The sequence below is a fragment of the Elaeis guineensis genome, chromosome 4 (genome assembly GCF_000442705.2).
Source record: "Elaeis guineensis isolate ETL-2024a chromosome 4, EG11, whole genome shotgun sequence".
Classification (NCBI taxonomy): domain Eukaryota; kingdom Viridiplantae; phylum Streptophyta; class Magnoliopsida; order Arecales; family Arecaceae; genus Elaeis; species Elaeis guineensis.
This window is the reverse complement of record NC_025996.2, coordinates 38619579-38646271: the sequence shown is the minus strand read 5'-3', so window position 1 is coordinate 38646271 and position 26693 is coordinate 38619579. Positions and strand designations below refer to the sequence as shown.

At 38.9% G+C, this 26693-nt stretch overlaps 1 protein-coding gene across 1 annotated transcript in view; it reads right to left on the bottom strand.

Annotated features, from left to right (window-relative positions):
• The window catches only part of LOC105042925 (uncharacterized), a 55667-nt gene extending 34898 nt beyond the window's left edge, over positions 1-20769 (bottom strand). Inside the window, 9 exon segments of the mRNA XM_010920294.4 lie at positions 2425-2508; positions 2737-2823; positions 2951-3040; positions 5637-5726; positions 5882-5946; positions 10171-10249; positions 10761-10835; positions 13498-13665; positions 20307-20769. Coding sequence (XP_010918596.2) covers positions 2425-2508; positions 2737-2823; positions 2951-3040; positions 5637-5726; positions 5882-5946; positions 10171-10249; positions 10761-10835; positions 13498-13665; positions 20307-20516 — 948 coding nt within the window. The 5' untranslated portion in view covers positions 20517-20769.
• Positions 20770-26693: the final 5924 nt, after the last annotated feature.

Here is a 26693-nt window from a genome sequence, read left to right as displayed (position 1 = left end):
CCGAACCGGCCGGTACACCCCATCTTGTATCGGACCGGTGGGGAACCGGCACATTCGGCCGGTAAAATCGGTACACCGGCGGTATCGAAGAAAAAAGAACAGAAAGTGAGAAAGAGAGAAAGGGGAGAAGAGGAAGGTGGGAGCCGCCGGAGGCCGGCGGTGACCGACTGCGGCCGTCGGAGGGCTTTCGAACCCCATATCGCCCGATAGGACTTTCAAGAGAGCAAAAAAGAGAGAGCCTCAGAGAGGGGACGGGGAACCTACCGGATGGACGGTGCCTCAGTTGTGAGGCTCCCGATGGCCGGCGAGCCGACGCCGACGGCCTGAGGAAGGTCGAGCGGGCGGAGTCCCTCCGCGGCTCCGCCCCTTCTTTTTTGAAACAGACGACGTCTGTTTCGATTTTTTTCTTTTTTTTTGTTTTAAACTTATGAAGTCGGTAACTGGGTTGCCGATTTAAGAATTTTTTTTAAAAAAAAATAAAAATCACGAAGCCGGCAAATCGTTTGCCACTTCACTTAAAATCATGTTTTTTAAAAAAATTTGCGAAACAGGGACGATGCCCCTGTTTCACGTCTGCAGCGCCGCACGCGTGGACTGTGCCCTCCGACGGCCACGCGGCCAGTCGGAGGCCATCTGGCGGCCCCGCCGACTCCTTCCCCTCCCTCTTTTTTTTTCTTCCTCTTTCTCTCCCTCTATTTCTCTCTTTTTTTCTTCCGGTTCAGGTCATCGGTTCGGTACGGTATGAAACCATACCGAACCGTACCGTTGGCCGGCCGAAATGACCGACGGTACCGGTTCAGCATACCTTGATCATAAGTTTACATCTATATATAAATATTAATGTAAATATTTACGTTATGCAATAGTACTCCTTGATTTTGTATGTAATCATTCAAATTCAAGCATATGAATATGGTGCTGCACACTTACAAAAAAATATGCCAAAGAAAGGTAAGGCACATTGTCTTATAAACTGCTATCATAGTTTGCTGTACCGCCCTATATCACCCAGTTCGGGGCATACCGCATAGCTAGGTGATGTTTGTGAGCTCTAAGGATGCATGTGGTGAGAAAAGAACAGGGGCAGGAGAATGATCATTGGAATTTGGAAACATGCAATCTTGCTCCTGATAAGCAAAAGTATATAAATAGATGATTAGATGAATTAGATAACTAAATTTGTTTAAATAACAGTTAAAACTTATTGGTGGCCCTACTGACAGGAGCAAAGCGATACTTCTTAGAGGAACACTGCCGACCAGGAGTACACACTGAATGTGATTTCATTTTTTTTTTTTTTAAAAAAAAACAGAGTTTTAAAGTGCAGCCTTCATTTTAACCAAATTTCACAAATGAGACAGGTAAATTGCAAAATCTCTGAACAGAAGGCTCTTGACACTCTGTCAATAAATTGAGTTGATATTGTAGGTTACTTCAACTTATACAGGACAGCGAAAGAAACCAATTTAAAGCTAACTTGTCACATAATCAGCACCAAACTTGTCATGCAATTGCATAACTTTTCATTTAAATCATAAGAAACTTACAGGGAGGTGAAGTCAATCCTTAGCTTAATTTGCCAATGACAAGTAAGATTTATTTATGAGTCAGTCGAATTCATTCATACAGAACTTTTAGTCTTAAGAGCAACCTAGATTTCAAAATCCATTATTCTATAATTCAAGAAAGTAGTTTAGCACCTTCCATGCCCATTGCTACAACGTCTATCCTTCAACAAACTTCAATGCTGGGGGAAATCTATTTTGCACTTCCATTTTGTTGCATTAATTTCTGATTATGCATGACCAAAAACAACCACCAAAAAAGGGTACAATTCTTAAACTATTTCATAACACTAATATAGTCAACAGTTATAAAATAAGCGCTCCAAAACTTTGAAGTATTAGCTCTTTTAAAGGACTGCACCTCAAATTACTAGCATTTTATGTTGCTGTAGTCAAACGAAGCATACTTATGATGACCAACCCACCATGCAAACCCCAATCCCCCCTCTCCTAAGTTTCAGCATTCTTGCTTCTACATCCTATTGCCAATTCAATAACCATGGAGGAAGTAAATGAACAGTTAAAGAAAGAGGAGTAACTACAGCTCTTACAAATAAAGAAAGAAGACACTGAAATAAAAGGAATATGTGGCCTTCATTAAAGAAACATAATACTACAATTTACTATTAACAAATGATAAGATGAATCAAACTTCCTGCAAGATGACGTGTAAGGGCAACATATGTTCAGCTTTACTCTAAATAAGATAAAGAGATGATGAAATGTCCACACAAATGCAGCTAAAAGGGTGGTAAATCATATATATCATAGAATACCATCGAACCTCAACACTTTAGATGCAGCACCCATTTAAACAAAAGAATGATAAGTTTCTTTGCCAACAGATGAGAATACTAACAGTTATGTAGCTTTCCTCCTTGAACATCTGGCAAACTCCAAGTAAGTGTGAATCTAGTTTTTGGATTGTCCTTGCAAACCAAGCCTACAGATATAATAAGATTAATAAGACTAACTATTATAATCTTACAGTAGGAAAACAAAGAGGGAATTAATATAAAAATAAGAAAAAAAAAAGTAATACCAAATTTAGTTTCCCAATTTAAAACAAAGGAAATGAAGATTTAATTATGTAGAGAGGAAAAGCACAGAAATTGCTTGAGTCTTAGTAAACATCTTGTAATGAATTCCTTCAATGAAGCAAAAAACTGACCTCAACACCACGTCCCATTTCTTGAATAGCAGAAAGTTCTGAATAATTCTCCAAAACTTGCAAGTACTCTGGTAACAATTGAAATGCCTGTCATAAGAGGCAAGTAAATCGCCAAGAGAATGAAAACAATTCCATCACAAAAACTGCACAACTGCAAGAGCTGAGCATCTAAAAGCTTAAATAGAACAAAAAAAGAAATATATTGAAATCCTACCTGAAAGTAATTTCCATTTTCAACTAGTGCTTCAAGTTCCATTTGCATGTCTATTGCACGACGAAGTTCTGCTAGAATCGGAAGCATGTCCTGCATTATGCACAAATATATAGTTCACTTGGTCATACAACTCCAAATATTAACCATATACATGTCACCCCTTCAATTTAATCACTGTCAACTATTTTAAGTAGGCCTAAACCAAATTAAAGCATAAAATGCAGACCCCTACATCAGATGCCATGTCAGTAAATGACTTACAATCTCCAACTCGAGTCCATGACACACATTACCGTATAAAGAGTTGAGAAAATATTTGGATAAACAATAGTGATCTTGCAGACTTGAAGTTTATTAATGAGAACATAGGTTAATTAGGTGGAATATCAAAAATTCATGAGAAAAATCACATGGAAAAACTACCTTAAGCATTGCAAAAAGCAAAATACTTGTGATAGGAGAGAGGGGAAAGTAAGAATAGACATGGAGAAGAAAAAAGGGACCATGCCAATTCATGAAGGGAACAAGATAAATGGGTATAAATGAGTCACAAAACCCAAGCATACACATGCACATGCACGCATGCATTAATATATTCATGCATATACAAAAGTATATGCATATATTCGTGCATGCTTGCATGTACACCTTACTAAAACATGCCATATGCATTAAATGGACTACGTTTATTTAAGGTGCCTGGTCAAAGAACTAGTGGAGCGTCCTCACCATGGTAAGCTGTCTTGATACCAGGACCCATACCGGTGCCACCCTGTACTATGCCAGTACGCCAAGTACAGGGGCTAGTTCGGCATATCAAGTGTTGATACACCCCCCATACCGCATGCCAGTACTGAATCGGTATATGATATGATACGTCCTATACCATCTAGCTTAGGATGATATGGCGTACCTTGGTCCTCACTAACAATCATATTTTCGTATTTATCATAAATTGTATACAGTTGCATGGTCAGTATATAGAGTTTGTCTCAACAATCAAAATAAATATGTGTAACAAGATGCCATTTGAAAGAAATTTGACAAAACTCCCAATGTGGATTCTAAGGCCTATACACCAAAATTTAATAATCTACCTTCAGAAATACAATACCATGAGATATCTCTTTCATAGACTAGAAATGATACCGGATTCATCACATTTGTCCATTTAGCGTAATTCAAGAGGCCTCTAAATTATTATAATCAAATTTACCAAAATACTTATCTAAAGTTCTTTTGGTACAAGAACTTAATCTGTTTTACCACATCACTGAAACATAACAGGATTGGTCAGCAGGCATAATGCAATCCTTCCACATCATTTAACCCTGCAAAAATTACAAATCAAACAGGTTCCCCGCCAATAATTGCTAAGTCCCATTTGAAAACGAATTTCATTTGGAGACAACCGCAACCAAGAACGGCTGAAACATCTATTTCCATCAACAACGAGAAGATTGAATGTAGAGAAAGTTTAAGAAGGAAAAGGATTTACTGATACATGCTTTCACTTGATGATCAAGGGGATATTATTTGAGCCAAAAAGGACAATTAACATTCTGATTGTTTCTCTTTCTTAGCTTGGTGGGAATTAATGCCATCACAATTGCTCAGAAGAAATATTATATTTGCAATTTAACATGATATCAATGAATTTGGCAATAACCATTGTAGGCTCAGAATAATGGGCAACAAGGAAGGCCCAAGAAAAGAAGTTAAATATGATAAGAATGAGAATGTTGAGATAAACGTGAGGTAAAACTAGGATGGATACAATGACTACTGAGTATGGCAGAGGTGCTAAAGGGAGTTGCATTAATTAAAGAAGGAAAAGATAAACAACTGAAATGGCATGGGCAATTTAACAAATATCAGAGGAGAAAATAGCAAGGAGAGGTGCCCTGATCTTTGCTGGAGTTACAGTTACAGAGAAGTGGAGAAGACCTAAGCTAATATTGGTAGAAGTTGCAATAAAGAATATGGAAAAGCATGCAATAACATTATGGGAATCCTTAAATAGGAATAACTGGTGAGCAGAGATTCATAAAGCTGAGCCAGGGTTAACAATTATGGATATTATGCCACTGGAAAAGACTAGCCAGTCAGCATATTACAGCAAGCATGAGTAGATTGGCGATAAGAAGCGAATTCAATTGGCATCATCATGTTCAACATAAATAAAAGAGGTCCATGAATATAATAGGGAAAAAATCAAGTTACACAGAAAGGTCTAAATATGATAAGGGAGACACAGGAAAACAAGGATTAAACCTGTGAGGGGCTTGAAAATCCTGGCATTCTTTAAAGATTTAGTCCATAATAGGAAGTGCTGCGCCGTGAAGATGAGTTCATAAAGCGAATCATAAAAATGAAAAAGTGTTTTCAGTGCAATCCTATGTAAGTTAAGATAGAAACATACATCAAAATATGTCTTTGCAATAGCTGATGCTATGTTTCAAACATAAGGTAACCACGTGATGTCAAAAGAAACTAGTACAGATATTTGTTGCTTGTTGGGCATAATCCATATCAATTTGGCAGGATGTTGCTGATAAGTAACAGCAATAATACTTTGTAAAACACTATACATAGAACTAACAAGCAAATAGTTCAAATTTTCAACACCATCCAAGAAAAAATAGTACCAAACAAAGCAATATGAAGATGTAGATAATATAGTTACCAATAGAGCTTGTTTCTTTTTTGAATGTGAGTTGACAACAAGATCCCTTGAAACCTCCTGCATTGACGAGGCTATATGTCTTCTCCCATTCTACAAGTTTGACCATGACAATTACATGGGAGGGGGGACAGAAGGAGAATTAAATTATTCAAAACATCAAAGCAAGAATTGTAAAAATGTATTTAATGATTGAGTCAACAGAATGTAATTCCCAGTGTTAAGAACATTATGCTAACTAACCATACCCTGCAGATGACATTTGCAACTTTCAAATCTTGCTCCAACTCCATGACCAACTGCATCCCCTTCACTGACCATTAAAGAAACACATTATAAGCAGATTGAAAAACATACCTCCTGCACATTTAAGCCGTCCCATACATAGCCATACACCGAAATATACATGCAAATATATATGCTTAATCTCTATGTACATTTATGCATGTTCTGTATATCTGCATGTAATGTAAGTATGCATTTACATATACTTGTACGCATGAGACTTTTTCCCTGTTGTACACAAAAACACAACTATGTAATACTTAAAAATGTGTGCATCTAAAAGTATGTTCATGTGTCACATATCTGTACATGTACCAGCATATATTTCTGCATGAAAATTGTGCATATGCATTCATATGTATTCACATGTAATGTACATGCCAGCATTTATGCAGGTTTCAACATGAGCATGTGGTGTCTACAAAAAGAAGGGGGTGTTGTTTTGTGTGTGTGTGTGTGTGTGTGTGTGTGTGTGTGTGTGTGTGAGAGAGAGAGAGAGAGAGAGAGAGACAATCTAGAATTCTTCATAAAGAATTTGAGCCTAACTACTGTCAATTACAGGATGAGCCGTTAGAAACTAGGTGCCAATTTATGGATCATGTTCCACAACATTTAAAACACTTAAAAACCATGAAATAATTTTCTTTTGGAGTTTATTATTAAAAGATCAGATGGAAATACAAATGAATATCTTTTTATGCAAGTTAAATCAATTGTCATAACTCATAAATGTTGGTTTACAAGAATCAAAGAATTTCCATCCATACATGTTTTGATGGCCCATCATGCACAAGTTCAACCTAGCACAATCTGTACCATTCATTTCATGACTACTTAATCCAAAGGTAAGAAACTTCCTAACATTTAACTTCTGATTTTTAGGAATTTTAAATGTTGTGTATCATGAACAACTCTGTGGAAGCTATATCTGAATAGCTCAAATTGTACCAATAGAATTCTAGCTCATATATTATTTTTTACATGTCTGAGTGTGTCGCCAAAGAAAAAAATTAGCTACTAGTAGGAATGTAGGATTGATACCCTACTCCAATAAATACATAACAATGATAGACCCTTTAATTTGAGGATCCACACATACAAAATACCTAGGAGCTTTTCGAACTGTCCATCAAATGGGCACAAAATGGATGGAAGCTTAATGTGGTAATGTAAATTGTATGCTATATAAATAGAAAAAAATTTGATCCATCAACCCAAATATAAATAGATATCAATATTTAGAAACACAGAGTATACACTAGATTCAACAATATAAATATGTGCTATAGTACAGCAAGAAGGATTAGATTCAAAGTGCATGTTAATTTAGTGGTGATATAGGAGTCATCTTCTTGGGTTCACTACATTGTGACACTAATGATATCAAAAATAAAGTGCATTATTGAAGAAAAGGAATGATACTACATATTTAAAAATGCATTCATCAATTTCTAAAGCAGTAAAATAAAGATACTTGCTCAAAACAATAGCAAAATACAGCATGATTGTCAGCATTATAATAACATAGGTACATACAAAGGACCAGATATGTGCTCGTATGCATACACATCCTATTCATAAATATATTTCTGCTTCATTTATACCTAAGTCATGTATTGTACTTATGCTAAAAGAACATGTGCAGAACAAACATGTGAATTTTTATAAAGTAGATTTTATGCACTGATAACTTATATGTTTAAATATTAATAGTATTAATATGAATTTGGCACAAATGTTTTGCTAATTCTTCAGAAAATAGTTCAAATTATGCCTCCAACCAACCTAATAACCATGTGAATTGGGATATTTCCATGCTTTCTACAAGCATAGTTTCCTACTTATATGTTTTTTCCTTCTTTCCTACTTTCTTTTCTAAGATAACTTCTATTAGATTTTACTGCATACAAACTCCTATGCAATTTTTTTATAGTTATATCACGTAGTCAGAAAGAGTTACTTGCAACATCTAAGTTGCATAAGCATTTTGAGGGTTGATGTATGCCTCAAGAACCTCCAAGCATTGATTAGATTATAGGAGCAGCTTTAGCTAGGCATGTAATTCACATGGAAAAAGGGTGGTGCAGGCTACATTGTGTTACATTGATGATTACATAGTTTGCTGGTTATGATTCAGCCATAGTCCCTTAAAGCAGTGTATGCTTGAAGAATTTAATATACATCAAGGATCACTGTGCTGGTCTCAGGGCCCATACTAAGATGACCAGTGGCCCGATTCGGTATGCTGCCATACCATCCCGTGCAGGGCCCGTGCTGACACAGCAGAGAAGGCAGGGAAGAGGGAGAACAGGGGAAAGAAAAAGAGAGATAGAGGGGGTGAGAAGGAGACAGGACACGAGAGAGGAAGGGAGAAGGTTGATGGAGGCCGTGCTTCGGAAAGGGGGAGAGAGGAAGGGAGAAGGCTGACGGAGGCCGTGCTTCGGAAAGGGGGAGAGAGGAAGGGAGAAGGCTAACAGAAGCCCGCAAAGCATGGCCCAACATGGTAGAAAGGGTGTGGTAGAGGAAGAATGAGAAAGAGAGAGGGGGGGAGATGGAGGGTGGCGGACGGCTGCCGAAGGGCCGGAGGGCTGCAGAGGGCCAGGGAGGGTCATGGAGGGTTGAAGGAAAGGCTCCACCCTCCAAAACCCCATTTCATTTGAAACAGAGGTCCTGGATAGAGCTCTTTTTTTATTTTGAAAATTTTAAATGAAGTTGGCAACTCTCTTTTCCTCTTTTCCATGCTTACCTCCTCCCTCTCTCCCTCCTTCACCAATTTCTCATTTTGAATGCTGGAAACCTGGAACCATCCCAGTCCGACGCCAGTATGGCTTGGTATGCCCCGAACAGGATGGTTCCGCATTCCTTGATATAATATAGATCCTCCCGCTCTTTATGTACTATTTAGAACTTCTCAATCACACAATGCTGCTCCATTCTTAAAACTTCCACTCTTTAACCGCCCCATGTCCCTACTCACACCCCTAAGCATCTCTTACAAACCTATGCACCCCCAAACTATTCTTGCATCACTTTTAATAATTTGACTCCATCAAAAAGAAAACAAAAGAAGAGAGAAACATCACACCCATCCTCTATCTCTAGTTCCTTACAGAATATCCACACACCCCCCCCACCCTGGGGCAATTGATTACCAGCCTCTTCCCACTCCATCTATTGCATATGTTGTAGGATAGAGATTCATAAATCATAACCCTGCTTGGCTTGGTGACTGCAATCCAGATATCTTATATACGGGAACAACATTAACAAATCAAATTAATTTTCTCCTTTTCTCCTTTAATAAGATACTAAAAAGGAAAATATTCAAAAGATATGCAAAAGTATTTCTCTAGTGAGTCAAGGCTGATAAATGAAAAATCACAGATGTAATACATACACAGAGGAGGAGCATACATGATACATCCACATGTGTGCGTATTAATATAAAATCATAAAGGTTTTCTGGTTTTGGATCATGTACTTATCATGCCAATGTTCACAACAATTAGTTGGACAAATTTAATTCGCCTTAGTAGTACTGAAGCTTACCCAATGACTGAGGAACCAGCATCATGAATGGTTAACACTTTACTGTTAAATCAGAAAGTCCTAGAAATTTTAAATCGATGTATATCTCATAAGTATTAAAAAAATGCAATGTCTGCAAATTTTATTCATGAATGGTTAACACTTTACTGTTAAATCAGAATGTCCTAGAAATTTCAAATCGATGTATATCTCATAAGTATTAAAAAATGCATTGTCTGCAAAATTTATTCATCTTTTAGTTTTGCATTCTTTCAATGCTAGACAAATTCTTATTCAAGATCCACTATATATCTGACAAAGATACAAACCCCAGGATTTAGTTGGTTCACCTCAAGATGCATAATATCATGCAGGGAATAAATCAGAATATCAAATAAACTGTTCCAGCTTCCAGGAATAACCACCAGACAATAGTTATTAATACAAGAAAAAGGATTCTCTATGAATAAAATATACACTACATAAGATAATCAACATTGAAGAATCTGCAATGCACATTAAATATATACATTTGGTGCTTACAATTTACATCACCACAAAATAAAATAAACTAATTAACCGATAATGTGACTTTATTTTGCAGAAAATATTCCTCTGAAGGTGGGTCTTTTGCAACTGAAATAAACATGAAAATCATATGAACAGGCACTCAATCAGATTAATCAGACAATTCTTGGCTCTAGCTTCCAGATTAGAAACATACCCATCTCTTCATGATGCTCCATAACATGTCGTGACAACTGTTCTGCTATCCTATCAAGCTGGCCCAATCGAAGAACAGACTGTAGAAAGTAACAAATGACTGATCTTGTATCATGAAACCATCTTCACACATTTTGAAAGATAGGACTTTAACAAATATAATGAATGTTTTGTTCTTTGTAACCATGTTACATGTCAAAGAACAACACAAAATATTGGAATATGAGGGAAAAAAAAAGAAAAGATAAATACTAAAGGAAAATGAGGTGCATGCTTCACTACTTAAACAACCACCTTATATATCATAACAACATATTCAACTAAATCTACAAGAAAAATTACAAAATATTAACTGAGACACAAGTGTTTTTTTTTTTTTTTTTTTTTTTTTTTGAAGAAAAACCTAAAGTAGTAATTCAATGCTCTGACAGGGAAATCAAAGGGCCCCTAGACAAAAAAGGTAAGATATCAACATAATGCCATGCACATCATGGAGAATTGATGGACAAGTAATAACAGTAACGCCATATAGATGAAATGCAAAGTAAGGTTAAAGTGTGAGTATTCAACTGAATAAGTCTATATTCTAACCTTCTGATCAAAATAAGTAGCACTGTTTTCTTCAGATGGAATGTTTTCCAGAACATGCCTCACCGGATCAAAATCCTGCAAGCAGATGATTATGGTAATTGACTTTAAAAAATTGTGTAGTGGTAACACAAATAGCAACGTCGGCAAGGTAATTTCCTTCATTGGGTAACAAAACTATGAAATATCATACTGATGCAATACACAGAGGGAGTGGTCGCTAAAAAAAGATTTTTTAAAAAATGACAAAAACCATATGGAGATATTGCAGAAGAAAGGACAAACAAATGTAACTCTTCTACAAGTATGCAAAAACCTGACAAGCAGAATATTGAATTGAAATGTGCCTAAACATAGGATTTCTTTGATTGTCTTTGAGAAACAAAGTAAAGAATAAAAAGAAACATCAAGCAAAAGAAAAGAAAAAAAAAGACCATATACCTAAAGTTTCACCTCAGAGCAGGGTACAAGAAAATGCAACCATCAAAAAGGAGAATGACAAAATACAGAACCCTAAGAGTCAGCATCAGCAACTTATACAGCTATCCTCGTCCATCTCCCAACATGGATCCATTATTTCCTTTAAGAAGACTAGAAATTAGCCAATTCCACATATTTAATATATTCTGTGGTTATTTATAAACTAAGAGTCAGTCGATCTATTCTCAATTAATTTCTCTTATCCTCATGCTTTGTCCAATAAATGCCTAAGTCCATACTGAAAGTTGGAATTTCCGAATGGACCATCTTTGTGTTCCCCTCTTTCCATCTACACTCTAACTTTCTATATTTTGTACCAATTTTATTTTTCATCTAACTAAACTACTATTCTGTTGGCTGTATCTCTGTATCTGAAGTTTGAATGCAGATTCATACTAAAGTCTACGCAATGTATCTTTTGCCCATCAAACTATAAATTCTAGGTTAGTAAAGAAATGGATATTCCCTTTTTATCTAATAAATTAAGGTCCTCCACATCTTTCAGTCTATCATGTGGTGTCATGCCCCCTCACCTTTTTTTGTGCTTAAACTTAGAATTAGGCCTGTGTCCTCATGCATCATCATCCGTGTCTTTGCAGCCATAGATACTTGATTGCTAAAGACTATAACTAATTCTGCAATTTCCATCAGGTCCTTCCATTCTGATGGTACAGAAGCATCTCTAACCTTAAAGCCTGGACTTTTGAAACAGCAAATTACCTCAATAATCATGTCCTCTCACACACATTAAATAAGGCCATTGAGAGGTATCATCATTACATTCTTGAGACTATTCACGTACTTTTTAGTTGGGGCCCATGACTCACTTCCCATTACGTAAAGATTATAATTTATAAACTTTATCGAACATGGCAACCAGATCTCCCTTTATCATACTTAAAGGTACTTGTTCAATAAGTACTTGATCATCTTTTGCTTATAATAACCCTGGTACCTACAGGTGCTTATGCCTACCTAACAGAAAATTATTATAGGACGTTTACAACAAAAAAAGGGGTGGCATTTTTAACAAAAGAATGAAATCATTTAAGAGAAGTCAGCAAAAGCAACAGAAGATTCTGTTAAGAATCTAGGGTGATCTATTTTGTCGCATATAAATGTGTACACATCACTAGATCTTGCAAAACTAAAATTGAATGTTTGTGGTTCACCACCAAAATTAAGATTGTTCTGGGTAGAATGCATTAAAAAATGGAGGTAAATGTTGTAATTTACGTTGATGATTGCACTAAAAATGAACGAAAAAATGAAAAGTAAAACTGTAAAAGAAAATTACCTGCAAATGGACATATAACACTTAACATCTCCAACAATTACAAACAAGAAAAAAGAAATTTTTTCTGCTACCACTACAAAGTAAAACATTGAACAAGCATTATATTATTGCAGCATAACAAAATACCAATACTGGATGGATCAACGTTCACCGTCCCAATACCCAATCCCATACCAGTACCATCCACTTACCATGTTGGTACATCCAGTATGGGGGCCGGATCAGTGTACCGACATTTGGTATACCGCATACCCGTTTGATACCGGTATAGCACAGTTGGTATGCACTGGCACCAGCCAGTACGGCAAACCTGATGGATGGAGAATGTCAACATACATCACCTCTTTTGCAACATTTATTGCAAACCTTTTCAAACAGCATTGCATCAATTCCATTGAAATCAACTGCCTATACACATCTTTCCCATAGTTTAGTGGCTTTAACTTAAACATTCAACTTTTGCACAACACCAGCCTTTCAACTTTTGCACAACACCAGCCTTACATTTCCACTCTCACTACCAAATCCAATTGTTAATGTTTACATCACCTTCTTTGATCAGTTTTCTTTTCTTGTTACCATATTTACATCAAAATGTACCATCTATATTGCAATTGTACTAATTTCTATTTATCATTTCCTGAAAACAATTAATGAGCATTTCTTTTAAAGCTTATCCATCAAATGATGTGTTTTCAATAATTTTATGACTATGAATGTTATTTAACGTAGATGCTTTGCTTCCCAGATTCTGCTTGCAAATCCACCTATCCATCCTCTCCCAATTGAAGCAGATAAGCTCATCAAGTACAAAAAAAGGTTATATGGCCAGGTTGGGGGAGAGGAGGGGGTGTGGAGGGGAGCAAGTCATCAAAGTAAAATATTAGGATCCAAAGCTAGCCTCCCTACAGTCTTAGTTTAGAAATAAAATCATCTAACAATGGTGGTTTGGAAGAGCGGAACCTCTTGATAGAAGTCTTCCTCAAGCTCTTCTATAACTTGATCTTGAGATCTGCTGCCATAGATTGAAACCAATTCTCCGGAATTTGATCGAAGCATACTCCTTTGATATGGGGGAAGCCCAGCAAGGGCACGAGCAACAGCAGCTGCTGCTGCTGCCCGAGCTGGAACCTGCAGCAATGAATAAAAAGCATGTTGAGCAACTCAGCTAGCTATCTTGTGTATATCTCCAGCTCAGTTGAGAAAATGCAAGCATTGGCATTTCAAAAGAGTGTAAGTTAAATTAGGGGAAAAAATACCAAATAACATTTGAAGAAAAGTCAAGGAAAAAGCTTAAAGAAATCAAAAGGACCTAAATATCGTAGAAGTAAGAAAACAAGTAGTAAGTATTCGTTTTATTAAATTTTGCAGCATATGTACTAGTAATACACACAACATAAAATTCACCATCTCATTACCAAATCCCAGACCGGTACCATCTTACTACAATATCCATATGCCTAGCAAGGAGGCCAGTTCAGCATACTGAATGCCAGTATGCCCCCTGTACAACATACCATTCAATATCGGTATGATATGGTAGGATTGGTATGCATCTGTACCAACTAGTGTGGCAAACTTAGCAAAAATACAAATAGAATAACTATGCAAATTACGTTCCACAAAGCTCAGGACAACCAAGCCTTTAGCAGTGCTGTTAAATCTCTTCCTTACTCAACTATGGTCTCCCAAGAATTTCCTCCTGTTTTATTTCCATCTGCCCATAACTTCCCACAGAGGAGGCACACCTTCAACAATGCTTTGCTCATCATCCTCACCTAGTTATCTATCAGTCTCAACCCTTTGATCTTGCGTAACTTTCCCTCAGAAGAATCTTACATATCATCGCATTCCTAGCACACCAAACCAGCACATAAACAGTACATTTTGCCATATTATATGCAATTTTAACTCCTTCAGCATTCATTTACTGTATGCAAAATTGAAGAGTCAGTGATCTAAATACTCAAAATCTGCCCAGCAGAGTACTAATCGGATTACATGGCGATCCCCTCTCCTGAAGCTTCCTTTGAGTTAAATAATTTCCATGAAAGGCTCTCCAAACAGCAACAAAATGCTTCAGAATTTTCCACTTATGCCATATGAATGAACTTCAATGAACCACCCCTTTGCCCATATCTTCAAGACATTCCTAATAGAAGTGACTGAAAACTGACCTTCATTCTCTAATTCCCAGAACAATTCATCTTTGGGAGGGGTTCGATGGTAGATGCACTCTCACCAAGTTTTAGACCTCATTAATGGTCAATGAAGCTGAGAGAAGGACCTCTTAGGAACCATCTCATCTGAAGATGGAGGCTTCGTCCATGATAGGCTCTTCCTTCTAAGGTTTTAAATCATGGGGACAAAGTGATCCTGATTTACCCATGGAACAGGATGCGCCGTCGTCTCGCCCCATCCCAACACTTGGGATAGGGAATGTCCCAAGACATACCAATTAGGATGCTGAGACAATAGCGAGAAGGTCCTATCCCAACACTCGGGATCGTACCCCATCGGGCCCATCCTAATGTCCTGCGGAACGTCCAGCCGGGATTTGAGATGTTGCTTCCTTCAACCATGATGCAATATCCCGTAATAATTAAAGTGATTTGCTAGCAATATCTTTTCCAAATGAAGGTGCAAATGCTCTGACAGTCCAAATCCAAATATCACCTTTAAAATAATTTTCCTAAACCTGTTCAATACAAAGACGTGGTTCTATGTTGCCAGATTCATAATGGGTTTGGTGATGTGATAAGACTTATGAATAGAATAGAAATTCCAAAAATTTTGAAAGCAGCCTACTCAACATTTTATTAATCTTTTTATTTCCAAACCTACCTTTCAATTTCAAGGAGCAAACAACCCCCTTACCCACTTAATAAGAATAATTCCATTTTGATATAGAAACTTGCTCATCCGATACCCATATAGCACTCATATTTTACAAACACAGATCTACCGGCCACTAAAATGAAATGATAGAACCATGGTTTAATTAGCTTCACCAAGCTTGAACAACTTTTCTTGTCAAACATCTTGAGTGAAAGAGGGACTCCAAAATAGTGTCCTATCCCAAATAAGAATCTCAAGTTCTTTGCCTCTTCTGTTACTAGCATATCCTAAAAACCAATTACGATTCAGCATCTCTTTTCTAAGTCTCAGCTTATTGCTTCATCTAAGCATCTAAATTCCTCCAAGCTATTCAAGGTTTCGCTGTCGCCTTACACAAAAATCAGGACATCACAAATGAACATCAGAATACAAATTGCATAGCTATACTGAGGTTTCAGCGCCATGAAGTAACCTTAATCAAGATCATCTATTTTTGAAAAACCCATTGCAATAATGAAACAATTTAGGGTGACTGGGTCCCCCGGTCCCCAGCCACATTTAACATTGAAGAATTCCCCAACTACACCAGTCAGCATATTCAAAAAGAGGGTATCTTGATGCTTTCTAGTATCCACATGATCCATTATTGCAGGAAATTCGTTTTCATTAGCATCTCCAGTATTGAATCCTTTGTCTACACTATCATAAACCATACTAATATCCATCTTAAGATGGAAACTTGCACTACCTTGATACTTTTTCACCTCTTGACCTTCCAGATCATCTTGTAGATGAGAAAGATATTAGCATTTCTATTCCTTCCCACTATCAAAGCAGGTTTTCTTTGATTTTTCAACCCATCAGCACCCACTATATCATAAAAGTAAATTATGTCATCATAGTACTTTAGATAAAATTATCAAAGGAAGAAGTCTGAACTAACTTCACACCTCTGCCTTTTGAAATCAGCACGGCAAGGGTATAATTGATCTTCTCCAAAAACCTTGCAATTCAAATAAGTTCCATGCATCTTTTATAGAATCATTTTTGACAATCATCTAAATACCTTTAAAGATGCCAGCCAAGAAACCATCCAGAAATGAAGCTTTACAATAATCAGCCTATATTATTAGTTTCTATACCTCGATCCTCGACCTTAGAAAACAAACTGATAAGCAAACTCTTAAGTCTCATTTGTTAGCCTTTTTCTATCGTAAATCCTTCCAAGAACTCTCATCCTGAGAGTCTCATGTTATTTCAGATTTAGAAACAACTAGTCACTACGCTTTTGCATTTTGAAATCAGCATTGCAAAGGTATGATTGCTATGTTCTAAAAGTCTCACGATTCAAACAAGTTCCATGCAACTTTTATGAGGTCATTTTAGATAATAGTCCAAGTACCTTTAAAGAAGCCAGTGAAGAAACCATCCAAAAATGAAGGTTTACAACAATCTGCCTATATTATTACTTTCTAAACCTCAACTTTAAAAAACAGACTGATTAGCAAACTCTTGAATCTCATTTGTTAGACTTTTTTGTCATAAATTCTTCCAAAAACTCTCATCGCAAGAGTTTAATGTTATTTCAGATTTGGAAACAACTAGTCACTTTCTCATTATCATATCTTGGTTCCACCAAGAAGAATTGATCTTCCATTTGAAGGCCTCTTCCTAGATTTAAATTCCTTCATGCCTTTAGAGAAACATCGAAGAAGTCTGACTTTCAGTGTGCCTTTAGTTGTCCAGTCCAATTTAGCTTTTTGAGTCAGCATAGCTTCTACCATAATATTGACCTTCCATCTTCAATTGCTCAACTTAACAGTTAGCTCTCTTTTCTTCAAAAGATTCTCAAGACCAGCTCTAAATAGTTCTGATTGATGCTCTTAAGAAAAACATTCTCAAATCTTCAGATTGCTAATAAAAATATATACATCAGGTTTTTCCTGATTGGTTCCTGCCAAGCTTTGTTCATCATGTTCTTAACATCATCATGCTCACTCTCAGCATTCGAATATCTAAAGAGTCCAGGCATAAAATCAGGCTGATTGGGTGAATGACATATTATATCGCTGGCATCAGGGATTCAAGTCCCGATAGGACGTCCCGCAAGACATTGGGACAGGGTACCATCTCATGTGTCGGGATAGGACCTGTCCCACCGTTATCCCAGCATCCCAATTGGCACGCATTAAGACATCCCTTGTCCCAAGTGTCGGGACAGATGGGACACTAGCATGCCCCTTCCATGGAAAAACCAGGACAACCCCATCCACTGGGATAACGGTGGTTGGCACCTCTAGGATCAACTTCAGCCATTTTGGATCAATGGAGGCTCTCTCTCCTTTTGAAGTGTTAACTCCACTTCAAATCTCAAGTCTCAACCTTTTAGAATTTCATCAGCATCCTCGAGGCCACCCAATCTCAATTAAGCATTCCATCAGGTTCCATTACAAGCAAAAGGGATGGCATAACAATGTAGAATTCACTAACCAACCTCCAAGAAATTCTTCTCAAATGGATCAACTCCCTTTGGCCATCCCTACTCTTTAAAAAATTCATTCTTCTAACCACCACTTTTTCCTCTAGTATCCACAAACCACTTGAATCTCCCTTTGAAGTCCCAATCTAATGATGACCCTTGTCAAAAGAGGGAGTGAGATGGGGGAGTGGACGTGGGTGTGGATACAAGAAATTGGATATTAAAAAAAAGAGAGCGAACAAAAAAATACTTCAAAAGCAGGTAAAAGGCCAAGTCTCCAAAGTGTTCATGCTGCCCTAGATAGAAGTTTCTGTTTACTAAGAGTGACCTTTTCACCTAAATGCTAGCATTCCCCAGTCAATATGAAGTCCAAGGAATTTCTCCAATTAGCATGCTTCTAGAGAGTCTTTTGCTAAAACTCTTGAAGCATTCTAGGTCCATCATACTAACACAAATAGAGTGTCCCATTAGTAAATGGTCAGATAATAAAATTTACTTGCTCGTTTCACACTCAGCTATCGAGTCCCCCCCATAAGTTCATGCACTTAGCTTTTTGTCCCTCACTGGTTTTAGTAGAGAGATTCTTATTACTTGGGGCCTGTGGTCTTTATCCTCCTTCCTCATTGGAACACTGTTCTTTTCTAGCTTTCCATAGGTTTCATGACACCATTGGTGAGACTAAGAATCTTTCGTTGAAGTGGTAATACGCCTCCCATCTCTTACTAACTATAGGTCTCCTTTCATAATCTGCCAAGCCCTTTTATGTCTCCATTATGAAAATGATGGCCAATCTATAGCATCTCCTTAACATCAAATTCAATATAAATACTCATAAGGGCAAGACTTGTTCTATCTCAATTGGTTAATCTATAAACCCCGGTTTCCTAATAACACTCGAGGATACTTGATGATGTTTTTAGTAGAAGGGCAAAGGGCATGGTATGAGAGTCTTACTTACATGGAGCAAACTTAGAAGGACCTTCTTTGGTTTTGTACCTTTAGTCCCTTTTCTACCATTATCTATGAATCCAACACCCAAACACGCCCCTTCCCCCACTAACACTTCCACAATTCTTTTGCATAACACCCCTTCCCCTCCCTCCAACAAAAAATAAAATAAAACAAAATATACAAGAAAAAAACTCCAAAAACTTTATAAAGATGTTTATGACTGCAACAAAACACCTCCTTTAAGAACTTAATTTGTATTGGCAAACTTAAACAACAAAGTGCAATCCAGCCACATTCCCACTAAAGTTTGCCTCCAAAATTGTTCAACTCCCTAAACTTCTCCTCAACAAGGTCGTAATTTTACACCTATCAGTCACCTCAAGGGGAAAAAGAAAGAAAAGAAAGGTAAACCTCAATGCCTACCTCCTTCCACCAAGCAATAAAATTGTTTTGCAAGTCTGCCAAATTAGATTAACAAGACTATTTACGAGTTTTCTTCATATAGGGGGCACTGATCCACTAGTCCTCCCTCCACCCCACCCCCACCCCCACCCCAGCCTGAAAGACTAGAAAATCCCCAAAACTTGAATACTTCAGATAAGTTCCAATCCACATGCTGCTCAAGCTCAATATTATGGCCATTACCATACCCTCTTGTTAAATTGGATGAAGAAGGGAACAGACAACAAAATCCTAGCAAAGCACCCTTCTTTTTCCCTTGAAACAGAACAGAAGGTTTGCTACCCTGCCCATTATTTGCTTTCTCAGAAAGAAACTAAAATGGCAACCCCTGGTCAGGTGTATTAGAAGGACTCTAAACTTTGCAGTCCACCAATCCATGACCAACAAATGCACACTCTTAATGTGTTAGTTAGTGAGAGGTAAGCAATCCAAGCAACTATAAGAAGAGCTCAAGGAATGACAATCTGATGCATGGAAAACTATTCATGCTGATGATTACGGAAGTCATCTAAGGTTGATACTTTGACACGTCCTTCCTTAACAAGATACAGTGCTTTCAGCAGTTGATGGCTCCAATACCAATTATCATGCAATATCATGATATCAACAGCAAATATCAAGTGTCTAATTTTTTCACCGTAAATTTCTGAAATTTTTTAAGTGGTCCTATGATTCTGGTTAGCGGCCAGCCGCTGGCAGATCCATGCAAATAAAAGTGGTAAGTGGTCTTCATGATGCACATTTGAGATGATTGATACGGGATGACTGGACCATGAATTGTTGGGGACCAGATCCCCCAAGATTAAACTGAGCCATGGCTCATCGATCAAAGATTTTGGTATCGATTTAGGGTATTTCACTTCATAAAGAACCAGATTTTTCTTTTGCCCAGCACTGGTTTTCCAAGAAGTTAGAAACTTTGACAAACAAGCCCCACTCTTTCACTGGTGAGTAAAGACCGAGACGAAATCCTCACTTCTGCGCATATCACCCGATCAAGGACGAAACAAATGCCCAAGCAACGGAGAAAGAAGCAGCTTACCTCCGGACGATCGGACGCCGGGGGCAGGAGACCGAGAGATCTGGCCGAGCGAACGGAGCTGAGGAGCTTCTCGCCGACCCGGGACAGATCCATCCCTCCACCCTGGAGGAAGAGCAAAGAGAGAAAAAGCAGGGGGCCCGGGCTCTCGAACTCCTGGGTCGGACGGCCGCCGTCGAGGAACGAGGGGATTCCCGACGGATCCCGCCGCATCTCAGCTGCCGCGTCCGGCGAGATCAGCCACGCCGCCGCCTCTCCCGCTTCCCATCAGAGGATGACGACGACGCCGAGGCGCGCAAGGGGTCGGAGGCCCGCCGTCTTTCTCCGGGGGGTGTTCGCCGGCAATCGGATCGGGGCGGGGAGGAGTGGGGATTTAGGTGTTCGACGCCGGAGATCAGAGGGGAAAAAGGTGGGAAAGCGAGGTTGAAAAGGAAGCGATGGACTGATGGCTGTTTTGGTTTCTTGCTGGGTCGGGGAGACTTGGGAGGAGCGCGGTGGTTTTTCCCTACGTGAACGGTCTCGGTGTACTTCTCGCCCTTTCCGCGTGAATGACCGATGGATGGCACGAGGGGACGCAGTGTCGGGTCCCGACCGCTGCTGCGAGTAGAGAGCGTAGGATCTCCCGGCACCATTATGATGATCTTGCGCTAACCGGTAACTACTTCGGATGTGGCTCCGTCAATTTGTCCTTATGGACCTTGCAAAGTTTGCAGCTGCATTTGGGCGATAAAATTATTGGCAAGGTTTTCAATACGAAGATTTGGATGTTGGGTTATTTATTACATTTTGAGATTGTCCGTCTCTTGGACTGATGAAACCCCAAAAGTCGTTGGATACGTTGCTCCATGCTTACCACCTAGAGGAAGGCCGTGACAACCATATTTTATGTTGCGGCAAATTTTTGATGATATGACTGGAGCAGACTGAAGACCACCGAAGCAATCACCGAAACAATTTCTGCAAAATAAGTTTCGATTGAAATTGCTCCAACAAGATTCTCCGACAATCAAATCAGAAATTTGACCAACAAAAAAAAGAAAAAAAATCGCAAGAGGGCATAATATGATGGGCACATGCGCGCATATCTGGAAATTTTCTCTTTACCTCTACTTATAAGAAGATTGATGATGTGATGGACCATATAGATCATGTCAGATGGCAAGTGGATCTCTAGCCAGCGTACAGCTGGCAAGAAGGTGACATGATGCAGACTTAATAGGCGCGTGGGCGGTGAGTAAAATGGCGGTAACGTATCCTGACTTGACATATTTGGACAAGAATCATGATTGATCTTTCAACATGTTCCATTATCTGATGTCCTATCTTTCCCCTAACGCTGAAGTCTAGAGGCCAACAGAGGTCCTTACTATTAGATGGAGAGCGCCGGCCAGGAGGGGGATCGACCTGTTGGTCCGAATCTGCCCATGAGTAGGAATGTGGGTATCGGAAGACTTTTTAAGAGATCCTATTCGAAAGGGGTATGATAGGGGTCATCTTCTTCAGAGTGATAGGTTATGATAGTGAAAGACCCAAGGTTCGATTAGGAGTGAGGATCGGCTCAAATTCCTTAGGGATAACACCAAAACTAAGCTTCCTCTGATCTCGAGCCTGATATTCAAATGGGTCATTGTTCGCGCATTCCCCGAGAGCCCTCTCTGCTTTTCCATTAATAGGAGGAAACTAAAGTCAAGCGAGGAGGGACAGAAAGTCATTCCGACTATCCCATCATGCGGAGCTGTGCGGCATGTAGTCAGTCAAAGAAGGCCAGGTGATGTGAGTCTATCCAGTGCATGGGTTGCAAGTGGGATAATGGCATGAAAGGGTGTATCCTGACTTGACTAATACAGACAAAAATTATAATTGGCACATCTTGACCCATATTTTAGATAAAGGGTCATTGTTCAACATGCCAAAGCTTAAGAGCTTATGAATGTCCTTGTCGTCGAATGTATTGACCGAAAGGATCGATCGGCCTGCCCGGACCAATCTACCCATTGGTTGACTGTGGTAGAGGTCGGTGGCTAGGAAGAAGGCTAAAATATCCTTCAAAGCAGACCATTTGAAGTCAATGGGGGGTCGAACAAGTAGGGCTCAGTGCAACCTAAGGGTCGGTTTAGCCCACCACACGAGGTCCGAAAAAAGATGAGCCTCCTGATGCATGATAATTTGTAATAGTATATGATTCAAAGACTGATTAGACATAAGGATTGATTTAAAATCTTCGAAGATAGTCGGGCCTTCCTTGGCTCAATGCCTGGTGCCTGTATGTCACTTTGTTGGGGGGGAGGGACTGGCTAATGTATGGATCAATTAAGGCATTGGAAGTCATGGTCGAGTTGGAGATTGGTGCTGCAGTTTTGGCTAGGGCTATAGTTTTGCAAAAAGAGAGGATTAAAGTCAAGGGTGAGAGGACAAGGGATCATTACGATCGTGGTCCATCACATGGAATTATGTGAGGTGTTTAAATATCTCTAACAACGGTCATAAATTTTCTCGACATGCAGCTGTGGAAGGGATGGTGATGCAACATAGTGTGCGATTGATAGATGGAGTGACTCGACTAGACAATGGAGCCCAACAGGTCCACTCAGGAGATCGTTTAGTGTTTCTCAGTCTGAGCTCTAGGTAGAGATCATTCATCCAATCCTTAATCGTTCTTCAAAGTGGGTGGCTAAGAGTTCGTATCTTTTGGTGGTGTTTGCTGTGGAGATCGAAGCAGACAAAGCGATGCCGAACCCCTGGGGGGATCAATTCCGTCAAGTGGTTAGCGAAGGTGAGCCCCGACTATAATGGGATACCTCCCTCCAACAATCTTAGTATTATCTCAATCTTTTTCTCTCATAGGCATTTCTTTGGAATGCTTAGTCGGTGAACTTCCAGACCAGTCATCAATGAAATTTAAACAGTACTTAGGGTACATCATATTAGACAAAATCAAAGATCCCAACTTTCATTAGTTTGTAGTGGCCAACGTATTACCCCCCAACACTTTGTGATCATCTTTGAGAGGTGAATATGATTTTCACTATCATTGTCTTAGATGTCAATTATTTTTCAGAAAAAAAGATTGCTCTTTTGAATGCAAAAGCCCTCATGTTATATTAGAGATGGAAATAAATGAGCTTGGTCGAGTTTAGATCAAGTTGACCTCAAATATTTGGCTTGGATGGCCTGACACAAACCTCATTGTTGGGATAATTCAGCCGACTCTCCGATTTTGATTTTCAATCGGCCTGATTAGCATGAACTACCAACTATCAATCGATGGGCCGACTGACAGTCAGCTATCCTCAACCATTCTTAGCAAACTCTAACTATGATAACTCGACTAATTTCAGACCGATGACCGTCGGCATATCAGAGTTGCCAATCGATGATCATTCGGACTTCCTCAATTGCCGACATACAGTCGACATTTTCAGACTACCGACATATAGTCGGCAAACCAGAAACTGCTAACACAGAAAGCACATAATGCCTAGAACATGATCAGTGGTGGATATAATCACCCATCCCACGATCACATAATTCCAAGATAAGTGAGACCCATGTGCCTAACCGTTGCAAACGGTTATCAATAACTTGTCTATAAAAAGAGATAAATGAACAACATTGGGTAAGGACTCTTGAGGGCTGAAACTCTGCTTCTTTAAACACTTATTTGCTATTCATCACTCCTCACTGACTTAAGCATCGGAGGGTCATTGCCAGATATATTTTTGATTAGTGTGGACTTCATTTTGCAGGTGCTCTTCATCGGTAACGGACGTAACAAGAGATTAACCGCAATAGATTGGCGCACCAGTTAGGAAGGAAATACAAGCAATCATTGTAAAGATCAGAGCTCAAAATAATTCTACAAGATCCGCGAGGCAATTTTTTCGTCGAAAAGATCTCCCTCCTCCACCTCCATTAGCAGAGCCCAGCTCTTCGCATCCTGTAATCACTACAGACGCACTAATTGCTGCTCTAATACAACAAATGAAGGTGTTGACAGAGGCGGTATACAGTCTCCAACAACAACAGACACAGCAACAATAGCAACCATCGGAAAAGGAGTCGATGGCTCATTCAGTGCCATCCAGGCACAGTCGCCGTCCTCCACAGTGCTTACCCTATTCATCTCCAGAACGATGACCATCTAGATGCTCTCACAGAGTCGAGCAATCATTTTCTCGGCATTCTCATTATGCCGCTCATCCTTCGTAACGATCTCCCTCTCCTTCTCGTGTATATAGTATCAAGAAGGAAAAGAGACAACGTGTACCTTTTGCTTTTTCATCCTTAAATTCTTCAGGGAATTCTATCCCAAAATTTTTTCAACAATGACGGCTTGATGACTACGAGCGTAAATTCAAAGAAATAAACCGTCAACTTACTCGACTCTAGATAAAAGATCGAAAGTCTTCCAACGATCTTAACTTCCACGCTGCCCCACCTCTCTCTCAGCGTATCTTGGACAAGCTGATCCTGTCTCGATTCAAGATACTGCAGATGGAGCCATATGATGGCTCCATCGATCCAATTGATCATTTAGAGAGTTACAAGGCTCTCATGATGATCCAAGAGGCCACCGACGCCCTCCTATGTATTGGCTTTTCGATAACTATTCGGAAGGCTGCTCGAGCTTGGTATTCTGGGCTTCAATCGGAGAGCATAAATTTTTTCAAGCAGCTCGAGCATTTTTTTGTGGCCTATTTTAGCACTGACCGAAAGGTGCTACAAACATCGGACAGTCTCTTCTCCATCAAGCAAGGTGAGACAGAGATATTGAGAGATTTTATGGCTCGCTTCAACACAGTCATACTTGAGGTCAGAGACCTCAATGAAGATATGGCCATCTCGACCATGAAGAGAGATCTGATAAGATCCAAATTCATCTACTCTCTGGATAAGCCTCTCCTCCGGACCTATGCTAAACTTATGGAGCACGCATATAAGTATATTCATGCAAATGAGGGCACTTCTGACCAAGCCAGACAGAAAGAAAAGGTCAGAAAAAGAAATAAAAGAAAAGTGAAGCTTCGATCAAACCAAATCAGTCAACGATCAATAAGGGAGCTTTACCCCATCGATGGAATCCAAGACCAAACAACTATGGCAGCAGGTATGACTCGTATACTCCTCTTTCTGCTCCCCATGTACAGATCTTAATGAAAATTTAAGGAGAGGAGTATCTTCGACATCCTCCGTCGATGAAAGTGCCACCAAAAAATCATGACAAAAAGAAGTATTGTCAGTTTCATCATGATCACGGTCACGATACCGAACAATGCATTCAATTCAGAGGTAAAATAGAAGCCCTGATCTAATGTGACTATCTCGAAAAATTTTGATGAGATCGTCCGACTCAACCTCCCACCGACCAACAGCCTCAGTCATAAGTTGAGAAAATGATCAATAATCGATCAATGACGAGAGTAATCAATATGATCTCTGGGTGATCGAAGGACTGGGGGATAACTTTCGAAAAAGAGTCAGTAAAGAAATGATGACTTAACAATGTAATCTCTTTTTCGAAAGATGATGTTCGAAGAATGTAAACTCTCCATGATGATGCTGTCATCGTCTTGACGACGATAACAAACTATGATGTAAAAAAAATTTTAGCCGATAATGAAAGCTCTACTGATGTTCTCTTTTACTCAACTTTCTCTCAAATGCGACTACCAACTGATGGACTCAAAAGAGTCTCAATGTCATTAGTCAGTTTTATCGGATATGCAATTATCACAGAAGAAAAAATTACTCTCCCACTAATCATAGAAACAGAGCCATAATAAAGTATCTCTCTCCTGACATTCACAATCGTCCGAGTCCTCTCGGCTTACAACGCCATACTTAGATGATCTGGACTTAATGCTTTGAGAGCAGTAGTATCAACATATCATTTATTGGTCCGATTCTCAATAAAAAATATAGTCAAAAAAATATATGAAGATCAACAACTTGCTTGACATTGCTTCTTGATCTCCACGAAAAATAATCAATCTGAAGATTCTTTATCCATTGATAAGTTGGACCAAAGAGAAAATAAGAAAGGGATGAACCAGCCAAGTAATTAGTTTCTATCCCATTAAAAGAAGAAAATCTTGAGAAAATGATCTAAATTAGATCGTAATTATCTGATCCAGAGCTACAACAACTGGTGAATCTACTAAGAGCAAACGTCGATATTTTTACTTGATCGACAACCGATATATCAGAAATTTTTTCAAAAATAATAACTCATCGACTGAACATTGATCCTAAAGTTAGGCCAGCAAGACAGAAAAAAAATCTTTTGCTCCTGAAAGGCAGAAGATCATCGACGAAGAAGTCGACAAGCTCCTCACGGCTAGCTTCATCAAAGAAGCTAATTATCCCGATTGGCTCGCCAATATAGTGATG